This window comes from Mustela putorius, unplaced genomic scaffold, assembly GCF_011764305.1.
Source record: "Mustela putorius furo isolate JIRA1106 unplaced genomic scaffold, ASM1176430v1.1 tig00003972_pilon_pilon_pilon, whole genome shotgun sequence".
Lineage (NCBI taxonomy): Eukaryota > Metazoa > Chordata > Mammalia > Carnivora > Mustelidae > Mustela > Mustela putorius.
In genome coordinates, this window is record NW_025422115.1 from 19,147,007 (window position 1) to 19,159,395 (window position 12,389).

The 12,389-nt window shown below is 40.0% G+C and overlaps 1 protein-coding gene across 8 annotated transcripts in view; it reads right to left on the reverse strand.

Annotated features, from left to right (window-relative positions):
- Positions 1 to 12,389, reverse strand: part of NEO1 (neogenin 1) — a 235,064-nt gene that overhangs the window by 144,204 nt on the left and 78,471 nt on the right. For all 8 annotated transcript variants that reach the window (XM_045070805.1, XM_045070807.1, XM_045070803.1 and 5 more), the window contains exon 4: positions 9,536 to 9,689. In XM_045070805.1, the coding sequence (XP_044926740.1) occupies positions 9,536 to 9,689 (154 nt within the window). The remainder of the gene's footprint in view (positions 1 to 9,535; positions 9,690 to 12,389) is intronic.

Genomic DNA, 12,389 nt, shown 5'->3' on the forward strand with positions numbered 1-12,389 from the left:
ATCACAAATACAAATCAAAATGTTATAATGAATTATATCTAACACGTATTTTTTCTGAGAGAGAGAAGAAGAGCATGCAAACTTGAGGTGGAGAGGGGTAGGGGAGAGGGAGAGAGAGAGTCTTAAGCAGGTTCCATACCAAGTGTAGAGCCCAAAGCGGGCCTGGATCTCACATCTCTGAGATTGTGACCTGAGCCAAAATCCAAAGTCAGATGCTGAACCTACTGAGCCACTTGGCACCCCTATCTCTAAACACATCTAATTATTCTCAAAGGTATACAAGTTTTGTAGCCAATTCCACTCCCTACAATCCATCCCTGCCTCCCAGATCTCCCCATTTTTTCCTGCAAATAATTTAATTTTGAAGTCTGGAATCAATCTGTCACTCCACTACAGCTATGCCACACTGAGGGGACTACTGGAGAAGGTAAAATGTCAGATCAGAAACACAAAGTCGTGAGGCCACCCTGCCTACTGAAAGCTTCCTATGGTGGCTTGGCTAGGAAAGGGAGAAAAACGGACAGGGAAGGGAGAGAACAGAGTTGGCAGAGAGCAGCAACCTGGGTGTGGTTACCAGGTAAGAATATGCTATCATGCCATTATCAACAAGGACACTGACCACAATAACCTAAATCTGTATAGTGATTTAAATCTTTCAAAGAGACTATTTAAAGAAAAAAAAAAAGTGATCCTATAACACTAAGGGGAAAAAAATCAGAAATCAATATTCTCATCAAGTTTTTATAAAGTAAACAAGTTTAGTTGATTTGGATCCAAGTTTGTGGAGTTATAATTTTATTTTTATTTGGGGGTTCTATGTCTAAACTGGTTTTCATAGGCAGATATTTCTCTCAAATCTTAATATTGTCTCATTTCGTACCTGTATCTACGCTTAACAAAAAACATGGCTTTTCATATAGAATTACTGATGGGGAAAAAAGAGAGGAAATGACTATTTGGTCTGTGCCACATTTATAATTCTCATCCTAACTAAAGAGCTATTCTGGCTTAAATTTCAGTATGCTCTGAACCTGAGTAATTAAGCTTCCCAAAACTGATACACAAGATTAAGTTTCTGGACAATGAAAAAGGAAAACCAGAATCAGGTTTGGTGGCTTCTCTATGAAATACCCTGCAAGAGATCCTGACTCAACTATATCAAGTGGCCTTCTATTACCTCAAATCCCAACTGAACATGATGAGCTAGAGAAGCAATGAACATATCACGGAACAGAGCAAGAACTACTAGGATAAAACGGAGAGATAAGACACGATTTCCATGCCTCACAAAATAAGAAAAATTTACAAAATTTAAAATCCTCTATTTCACGAGAAAAAATTAGTACTAGTCTTCAGAAATGGAAAACAATGCCCACGAGTGGAAAATCAGCAATATACACACATGATACCCAGCTGAGAGGAATATAATTTGAAATACTATTTGGTAGGGTACTTTTGAACTGAGATACAGTAATTTCTATTTAATAATTATACTAAAAAATACTCCTGATACTTGCTTTGTTTCAAATTTGCCATAACTGAGTGCCAGTACAGAAGTCAATCTTTACTCCCTTGAAAGAAGCCAGGGAGGAGGAATGGCTGTTAGTTTGACAGAACTCATTAAACCTGTTCACATGATGATGTGATAGCTTCCAGTAAGATGGCAACCAAGTCTTAAGAACTCAAAAATTCAAAGATATAGCAAAAGGAACAGTATGTTAAAAAGTAAACATGGTCTCTGGACCCAAGTTAGGTTGAGTGCTGCTGGACAAAGGAAGTATGTGTGTCCCTGGGCAGTCAGGGGTCAGTCTAGGAGACCTTGGTCTGCTAAGGAGACTTTATGTTTGCTTGTTTTGCCAAAGGAAAGGCCTTGAAGGAGATAAATCACACGATTTAGTGAAGGACAAGAGGAATGGGAAAAAGACTCAAAGCAGAAACTTCGATTGTGAAATCATTTTAATGGTCCAGAATTAAAGAGAAAAAGATGAACTCTGGCAGTAATAACAGAGGTAAAAAGATGGCAAAAACTATTAACAACTCTTAAAAACAATGGACAATGAAGGTAAGGAGAGGGATTCATCTACTCAGCAAATATTTACTGCTGTGCCTCTGTGTGTCAGATAGCAGCTGGGGATGCAACAGTGAACAAAAACACAACCAGTGCTTCTGTGCAGGGGGAAAGACACACATGAAAGATAATAATTTCAAAAAATACTATACCAGAAGAACCTACCAGAAAATTAGGAATGAAATTTTTCTGACCAAAGTAACCCTTGAACTGATATCTAAAGAATGAGAAGGAGAAAAAGATTTCAGAAAGAAAGAGTAGCATATGCAAGAGAATGGTGGCAGAAAGTACTACAGTGTTTCAGGATCTGAAAATAACCAGTGTGGCCAAGTTTAAGAGAGAAAAAAGAAAGAGAAAGATGAGATGGAGCCAGACTATACAAGGTTTTGAAAGTCATTTTAAAAATTTGAGTCCTTAACTTAAAAATAATGAAAATTCATTAAATATTTTTAGAAGTGGGGAGAGGGTTGACAATGATGTCATGAGATCTGAGCTTTGGAAAGATCACTCCAGATGTATCTGGAATGAAGCCAGAGTAAGTATGGGAAGAACTGGAGTGTTCTGTGGTAACTGGTGGTTTTCAGAGATGGTTAGGAGGTTCCATGAAAGATCTTATAGATGAATTAGAGAAGCTGAGGAAGAAATTCATGTCCAGGAAGATTTTTTTTTTAATTTTATTTATTTGACAGACAGAGATCACAAGTAGGCAGAGAAACAGGCAGAGAGAGAAGGGGAAGCAAGCTCCCCACTGAGCAGAGATCCCGATGCGGGGCTCCATCCCAGGACCCTGGGATCATGACCCAAGCTGAAGGCAGAGACTTTAACCCACCAAGCCACCCAGGTGCCCCTCTCCAGGAAGATTCTTAAGGTTACGGTAATATGTATGAAAGGGAAAAACAAAAGGAAATTTGCTTAATTTAGTTTCTTATGTGTTGTTATTTGAGTGAGAGAAAGGTAGGCCTTTTTATAGGAAAAAGAGAAGGAGCCAATGGAGAGAAAAAATTTTGAAAAGAAGATTCATAAAAGTGCTGGAGAAAGTGGAAAGTAGTAAAATCCAGAGCACAAAAGGCCATCTCTTCTTTTAAAACAGCAGGAAAGGAAGGGAACAATACTTATTCTCTTTTGTTGTTGTTGTTGTTTTCATTAAACTTATTATGAGGTAACTGCAGTTTTAAGAAATAATACAGAGGGGGAACACCTGTGTGAATCAGTCATTTAAGCATCTGCCTTGGGCTCAGGTCATGATCCCAGGGTCCTGGGATCTGCTTCTTCCACTGCCTGTTGTGCTAACCCTCCATGTGTGCTCTGACAAATAAAAATCTTAAAAAAAAAAAAAAAAACACTAATACAGGGACCTACTGTACGTATGTCTTTACCCAGTTTCTCCCAATGGTAATCTTGTAGAGTACAACATCACAACCAGACACTCACATTTCCATCACCATGAGGACCCCTCCCGTGGCTCTTTTATAGCCACACCCCTTTCCTTTTCCTCCCACCTCCTCACAACCCCTGGCAACTGAACCCCTGGCAATCTGTTCTTCATTTCAGTAAATTCGTCATTTCAAGGAGAATATTATATAAATAAAACCATACAGTATATAGCCTTTGGGGATTGGCTTTTTTCACTCAGCATAATTCTCCAAAGATCCATCCAGGTTGTTGCATATAACAATGGTTCCTTCCTTTTATTGCTTGGCAGGAATTCCACAGTGTGGCTATACCTTAGTTTGTTTAACCATTCACTCAATCAAGGACATCTGGGCTATTTCTAGTTTGGAGCTATTACAAATGAAGCTGTTGTGAATACAGATAGGCAGACTTGTGTGGAACATGAAGTTCATTTCTACAGGATAAATGCCCCAAAGTGTTAATGTTGGGTCATATGGTAGTTCCAACATGGTAAGCTTTTAAAGAAAAGGCCAATGACAGAGTGGCTGTACCATTTCCACATTCCAGCCAGCAATGTCAGACTGATCCCATTTAACAGTATTTGATACTGTCAATTTTTACAAAGTGTGGCTATTCTGATAGGTACATAGCAGTATCTTAATTGTGATTTTAATTTGAATTTCCCTATGGCTAATGAAGTTAAACAACTTTAAGTCCATCTGGTCCAGTGTGTCATTCAAAGCCACTGTTTCCTTGTTGATTTTGCCTAGATCATCTGTCTGTTGACGTAAGTAGGGTGTTAAAGTCCTCTACTATTATTGTATTATCAATTAATTCCTTTATGTTTGTTACTCATATTTAGGTGCTCCCAAATTGGAAGCATAAATATTTATAATTGTTAGGTCTTCTTGCTGGAAGACTAGGGCTTTTTTATTATGATATAGTACCCTTCTTCATCTCCTGTTACAGTCTTCAGCTTAAAATCTAGTTTGTATGACATAAGTACTGCTACTCTGGCTTTCTTTTGATGTCCCTTAGCATGATAAATAGTTCTCTATCCCCTCACTTTCAATCTGCTCCTGTCTTTAGGTCTAAAATAAGTCTCTTGTAGGCAGCATATAGCAATTTTTCCCATTTCTGACACCCTATGTCTTTTGATTGGTGCATTTTGTCCATTTACATTTGGAGTGATTTTTTATTAATTATTTTTATTAACATGCAATATGTTATTTACCCCAGGGGTACAGGTCTGTGAATCATCAGGCTTATACACTTCACAGCACTCACCATATCACATACCCTCCCCAATGTCCATAATCCAACTACTCTCTCCATACCCCCATTCAGAGTGATTACTGACAGATATGAATTTAGTGCTTGTTCTGTCATTTCTGGAGATTTTCTGTTTCTTTCTAGTCTTTGAAGACTAGAGGCCCCTTTAATATTTCTTGCAGTGCTGGTTTAATGGTCATGAATTCCCTTAGTTTATGTTTGTCTGGGAAACTTTTTATCTCTCCTATTCTCAGTGACAGCTTTGCTGGATAGAGTATCCTTATCTGCATATTTTTCCCATTCAGCACGTTGAATATATCACGCCACTCTCTTCCGGCCTACTAAGTTTCTGTGGAGAAATCTGCTCTTAACCTTATTTGTCTTCCACTGTAAGTTAGGGACTTCTCTTATCTTGCTGCTCTTGGGATTTTTTTCTTTATCTCTATATTTTGCAAATTTAACTACAATACATCTGGGTGTTGGCCTGCTTTTGTTGATTTTGATTTTGATGGGAGGTCTCTGTGCCTCCTGGATTCAGATGTCTGTTTTCTTTCCCAGGTTGGCTAAGTTTTCAGCTATAATTTCCCCCAAATAAACCCTCTTTTTTCCTCTTCTAAGACTCCTATAATATAAATGTTATTATGCTTTTTTTTTAATTATGCTTTAGGGAGTCACCATGTACCCTAAGACTACATTTGCGATCCCAAATTTTTTTCCCTCTTCTTTTAAGCTTCATTATTTTCCATAATTTTATCTTTTGTACCACTCATTCATTCCTCTGTTTCTTCCCTCTTTGTTGTCATTATATCCAGATGGTTTTGCAACTTGGTTATACCATTTTTTTTATTATGGCCTGACTAGTTTTAATGTCTTTTATCTCTGTGAAAGGGACTCCCTGGTATCTTCTATGTTTTTCTCAAGCCCAACTAGTAGCCTTATGATTGATGCTTTAAATTCTGGATCAGGCGTATTATTTCTATCTGTTTTGATTAGATCCCTGGCCAAGACCTCTTCTTTGTTCTTTCTTTTGGCATGAATTCTTCCATCTTGGCATTATGTCTAGGTGTCTGTCTTCTGTGTGTTAGGAAAGCCAGAATGTACTGTTTCCTGCTGCTGAGATTAATGGCTTTATAAGGAAGAGGTCATATACTGTCCAGGGCCTGGTGTTTCAGGAAGTGTTTCTGGTGTATGCTGTATACACTCTGCTGCTATGTTTTGGCTGCTTTTTCCCTCAGGTCAGCCCTCTGCAGAATTTCTCCTTGCCTGCAGTGGGAAGTGTTTGGACCTTGGCCAGAGTGTGGTGGTTTTTAACTAGGTGCGCTCTGATTTGTCTGCTTATTAAGAGAGACCTAATGCTATTTCCACTAGAGCTGAAGCTTTGCAGAGCTCTACAGTCAGTAAACCTGGCGCATGCAGGAGTTTTATGCTGGTATTCTAGGGGAGAGTGCTGCTGCTCTGGTTCTCAGACACACTTGCCTATGAAAAGCAGCACTTGCAGAGTGCAGTGGGGTGGGACTTGGTGTAGGCCGCTTGGATTAGGCTGCCACTGCTGGCGCTATGCTACTTATTGAAGTTAGTTTATGCTGAGGAGTAGGGGAGAGAAATGGTACCAGTGCCCACCTTGTCCCTGGAGAGGGGAGTTCTCAAACAATGCTGCCTGGGAAGCCCTCCCAGAAGAATGAACAATCTTCCCTCATGTGTCCCAGGTGTCTTTCAGTTCACTGCCTTCACCCTATCTGTGTCTCGGCCATCTGCCTGCCTGGCAGCTCAGTGAACCCATGTTCTATCTCAGGCAGGCTAAGTTTTAAAACTCCAAATATTTGGGACCTGACATGGTAGAAGCCCCCACCGGTCCTCTAAAGGAGGGTCTCACTGCATTGGGACTGATTCAGGTTTGTCCCAGAAGGGCAGTTGTACAAAAGCACAGGGGTGTGAGTTTGGAGAGAAGCACAGTGAAGAGTCAGTATCCAAATTAGCCACCCTCTGCAGGTAGCTCCACACCTATGCTGAGGGGCATGGGAAGTGGCTCTTTTGTTCCCAGAGAGTCAATGCCATCTCTTCCAGATGCACTCCAAGAAGAGGGAATCGTCTCTCCCAGTGCACTCTCAGATTTCACCATCTGCCCCTGGCTATCTGTCCTCCTTCTCTACAGAAGCACTGCAATGCCCTCAGGGCTCCATACCAACCATGCCACGGACTCAAACTCCAATCTTTGAGCCTCATTCGTTGTTAAAAACTCACAAAAATAAGCCCTTCTAGTTTTCCCACTTGGGGTAAGAATTTTCCCTGTGCAATCTCCTGTGTACTCCTCCCTCTCCCTCTCTCTCTCTCACCTCTGTCCATGATCAGGGCTCCCTACCCTCTGCAGCACCTGTGATCTGCTTATTTTCACAATTTCCTTCTATGATGATAAAATACAAAAACTTTAAAAAGAACCTATTTCAGCTTTCCTACTCCTTTTTTTTTTTTTTTTTAAGATTTATTTATTTCTGGCTCAGTGGCTAAGTAACCTACTCTTGGTTTAGGCTCAGGTCATAATCTCAGAATCCTGAGATCAAGCCCCATGTCAGCATCTGCACTCAGTGGAGAATCTAGTTGTTCCTCTGCCTCCCCTTCTGCTCCTCTCTCCACTTGCATTCTCACAAATAAATAAAATTTAATTAAAAAGTAATTTAAAGATGTATTTATTTGAGAGAGAGAGAGAACACATGTGTACAAGCAGGGAAAGGGGCAGGGCAGGAGGGGGGAAAGGGGGAGAGAGAAAAAATCCCAAACAGACTCCCTACTGGGTGTGGAGCTCAGTGCAGGGCTGGATCTCATCACCCTGAGATCATGCCCTTAGGAGAAGTCAAGGGTTGGACCTTTAATGGACTGAGCCCCCAAGGAGCCTCAGCTTTCCTACTCCTGATAAAGATTTTGTTCTAACATGTAGCCAATTTAAATTTCTACCCTAGGGACGCCTGGGTGGCTCAGTGGGTTAAGCCTCTGCCTTCGTCTCAGGTCATGATCCCAGGGTCCTGGGATGGAGCCCGCATCGGGCTCTCTACTCAGCAGGGAGCCTTCTTCCCTTTCTCTCTCTGCCTGTCTCTCGGCCTACTTGTGATCTCTGTCAAAAAAATAAAATCTTTTAAAAAAATAAAAAAATAAATTTCTACCCTAAGAGAGCTTCAAATTTTTATCCCCCTTTTAAAGGTTCCCTATGTTTCAGTTAGCACAAGTTTTAAATATTCCCTTCTGCTCCTCTCTCCACTTGCACTCTCACAAATAAATAAAATTTAATTAAAAAGTAATTTAAAGATGTATTTATTTGAGAGAGAGAGAGAGAGAGAACACATGTGTACAAGCAGGGAAAGGGGCAGGGCAGGAGGGGGGAAAGGGGGAGTCTTATAAATTCTTTGCATAATAATTAGCTGGGGAAAGGAGTGGGAAGAAAGAAAGTAAAATATGGGCAGAAGTAGTTGGTGACTGGGTGGGTGCTGAGAAAGAAAAGGAGATACTAGAGATGATACCATCAGTTTTGCTAATGAAACACCTTAGTGCATTCTATCATTCCCACCTATCACTGAAGGTTGATCACCAAGCTAACTAGAGAGTTAACCCTTTCCCAGGTCTTGGTTACTTCAGTACACAAATTAAGACAGTCTGCTTACTTTGGATTACTCAGTTGAGAATCTTTAGACCTGCTCAGTCCAAATCAACAGCCACTAGCCATAGGTGGTCTCTGACAATTGAAATGTGACTAGAAAGACTGAAAACTGAACTCTGAATTTTATTTAGTTTTATTTAAATGTAAAAGCTAAAGCAAAACTAACCACAACTTTATTGTTTTGGTAGAACGACATTTCACTTTAACTGGTGCATCATATAAATTATTACTATTGTATTTAGTACTGGGGGGTTACATCTTGGTTTTTTTTTTTTTAATCTAGCTACCAAAAATTTTAAGTTTCATACATGGTTACATCAGATTTCTATTGAAATCTGCTTTGCAACAATGCAAAGTGTTACAAAGCACTGCTTTGCAACAATGGTCCTCAACTGGGGACCATTCTGTCCTCTAAGGGGACATCTGTCAACATCTAGAAATATTTTCAGTTATCACAACTTGGGAGAACTACTAGCATATAGTGGATAAAGGCCAAGGAAGATACCGAACATCCTGAAACACACAAAATGACTTTGCTTTGGAAACAAAATATACCTAAATACCACCACCACCACCTTGGTTCTTTTATCAGAATACAACAGAGAAAAGCACCCATTACATATGCCAAGTATCCATTACACACGGAAGTAATGAGGGATGGATGACAGGATGGCTGACGTTAAGAGAAATGGCTTTTGTGGAAGAAGAAGGATTTATGATCATTGAAGAAGGCTGGTATGATTTTAAAAGGCAAAAACAGAAGGATGAGGAATGCATTCTCTTTTATTCTTAGAATAAAGGAAAAAACTATTGTGAGCAAAAAAGCACATGAAAAGGAATGAGAAGTCAGGCTAGTCAGGACCAGAAACTCCTGCAACAATTTAGGGAAGGAGGTCATGAGGCCTTAAGCTAAGTATACTGTAGCTTAGAAAGAACAAAAAGAATAATTACTCCTTATTTTGAAATTTTGGAAGCAATTTTTTCTTTAAACATCCTAATCATATATACCATATAAACTATTTCAAGAATGATAAATGAGCATTATAATGTGCTTAAATAAAAATAGATACTTTTTTTTTCATTATTAATCAGTAGTCCCCAATTAGATTAGACCAAGTCTCAAGCAAAGGCTAAAAAGGCTTTTAGGCAGACATTACCTTTCTGTGTCCAGTGCCTCCTCATTTTTCATCCATCTAATGGTTGGAGTAGGAAGTCCCGAAGCAACACATGGCAACACCACACTCTGACCAATGACTCTGACTAAGGAAGAAGGTTGTTTCAAAAATACCAAGTTTGAAGTGAACCCAGGATCTAAAAAATTTAAAAAATGAAAGACAATAATTAAGAAAGCACTTTACTACTTTAATGATGAGGGATGGCAAGTTCCTGTTCAGTCTGTGTGGCTTTATTATTTTATTTTAAGTAGACTCTATCCCCAATGTGGGGCTTGAACTCATGACCCCAAGATCAAGGGTTGCATACTTTACCAGCTAAGCCACCCAGGCACCCTATGTGGTTTTGCATAACAAAATATTTTAAGCGAAAGTGACACAAAAAAGTCCATTTAAGGGGCGCCTGGGTGGCTCAGTGGGTTAAGCCTCTGTCTTCAGCTCGGGTCATGATCCCAAGGTCCTGGGATCAAGCCCCGCATCAGGCTCTCTGCTCAGCAGGGAGCCTGCTTCCCTTCCTCTGTCTGCTTGTCTCTCTGCCTACTATGATCTCTGTCAAATAAACAAATAAAATCTTTTAAAAAAAAAAAGTTCATTTAAATTGGCAAACATTTCAGGGTGTCTGGGTGGCTCAGTTGGGTAAGCATCTGACTCTCTTGATTTTGGCTCAGATCGTGATCTCAGGGTCGTAAGATTGGGCCCTGCTTTAGGCTCTGAGCTCAGCAGTGAGTCTCCTCAAGATTCTCTCTCTCCTCTTCCCTCTACCCCCCCAGTTAAATAAATAAATCTTAAAAAATAAATTAGCAAACATTTCCTTAGTCACTTAAAGCACTGTGCTAGGCTCTCTGGGGACCTCAAGGATGTAGAAGTTGTAGCTCCTAACTTCAGGGTGCTCACTGGTCAACTGAGGGATATTTAACAAGAATCCCCCTCACATTAAAAACATTGAATGAAGTAAATGTTTCATGAGTGGTACAAAGACAGAAAAGACTATGCAAGCTCAGGATCCTTAACAGCACCTTCTCCATTCACAGGGATTTCATAAGATGTTTCCTTTCCATCCCTACATCTGTGTCTTACTTCTGAAAATCTTTCTTGAGTTTCATCTCTTTAACTCACTCAGTCTGTCAATCCCTTGATTTTTATAATGGTACGACTATTAGGTTGCCGCTGTGTGTGTTCACTTTATACAGCTACTCCTCTAATGAACATCTGAGAAGGCCACACTCCAATGGCTAGAAGACAGGGTTCCTTTTTGATGGAGTGGTATTTCCAGGGTTCAGTTTTGAGGAAAAAAGTCTGTTCTCAGTTAAAGAGATAGGACTCTTGTCCCCATACTCTCAAAAAAAGGTGTTCTACAGCCATGGTAACAACCACCAGATCTGGCTTTAAACATGTGTAACTAACGAATGACAGTTCTGTAGCCACGGTAACAAGAAAACATTGTCTAATGGATGAGTGACAACTCGCTTCAGCGAACAAGCCTTTGAAAGCCAGCCAATGAGTGACAGCTTCAGGCTTTAACAGTCCATCATTCAGCAGTGGAATCACTTGCTTCTAAAGTGGACATTAACTTGCTCTCACATCTGTAACCAACCATAAAACATGCCTCTATGACTGACAATCAACCCACTCTTGCTCCTTAACCAACACACCAAATATGTCTTCCCCCAAATTCTTTATGCAATCAGCAGTTTGCATTAAGAAAGCGATACTTAGTAACTATGGTTTTCCCTCACTGAAGTAAATAAAACATTCAGTAATTTGGTTGTTTCAGATATGGAAACAACCATTTTATGGTTGTTTCATCAGATATGGTGGTTCATCCTCTGACACTGAAAATCTTGTTTCCCTGGATCTGGTTTTGAGGATTTCCTTGAATGGTACCCCAGGTCCTATTTCTATAGGACCTCTGCCATACATACGCAAGTCGGGAAGTGGGTTGGGGGACACTGCTATATGGCAATAGTTTCCTTTATTTCCATTGGGATTTAGCTAAATTTAATCATATTTTGATAGAAACAAATAAATTTGAACAAATATTTACTGGCTTCTATGTGCCAGTTACCACTCGTGGCAGTAGACAAAATTCCCTACCCTTGCTGACCTTATATACCACTGGGGGAGAGAGACAAGAAATAAAAGACATTGTATATCAGACAATGGATATGTTCTGAAACAAAATTAAGAGGAAAAGAAGTATCAGGAGAGATATGGAAGACTATTGTTTTAAACAGTGGCCAAGTTAGGTTTAACAATGAAGTAACATTTGAGCAGAGAAATAAGACGGTTGTGTCAGGCTGGTATCTGAGGAAGAGGATTCCAGGCAGAGCAAAAGAGACGAGTAGAAGATACTGTCTTCTACTAATGTCTGGAGTGTTCTAGAAACATAAGGTGGCCACAATCACACAGTGAGGGAGAGCAGAGTACCAGATGGAAGGAGAAAGATAGGGAGGGAGATGGCATTAAGATTATACAAAGCCTGGGCACCTGGGTGGCTCAGTGCGTTAAAGCCTCTGCCTTCAGCTCAGGTCATGATCCCAGGGTCCTGGGATTGAGCCCCACATCAGGCTCTCTGCTCAGCAGGGAGCCTGCTTTCTCCTCTCTCTCTGCCAGCCTCTCTGCCTACTTGTGATCTCTGTCTGTCAAATAAATAAATAAAATCTTTAAAAAAAATGATTATACAAAGCCTGACAGGCCAAGGACTTTAATGTTTACTCTAAGATGAGAAACCATCAGGTTTTGAGCAAAGATGTAACATGATCTAATAAACATTTAAAAAAATAATTGTGGCTGCCAAGCTGAAAACACACAGGGACAGGAATGACAAAGGCATGGACAA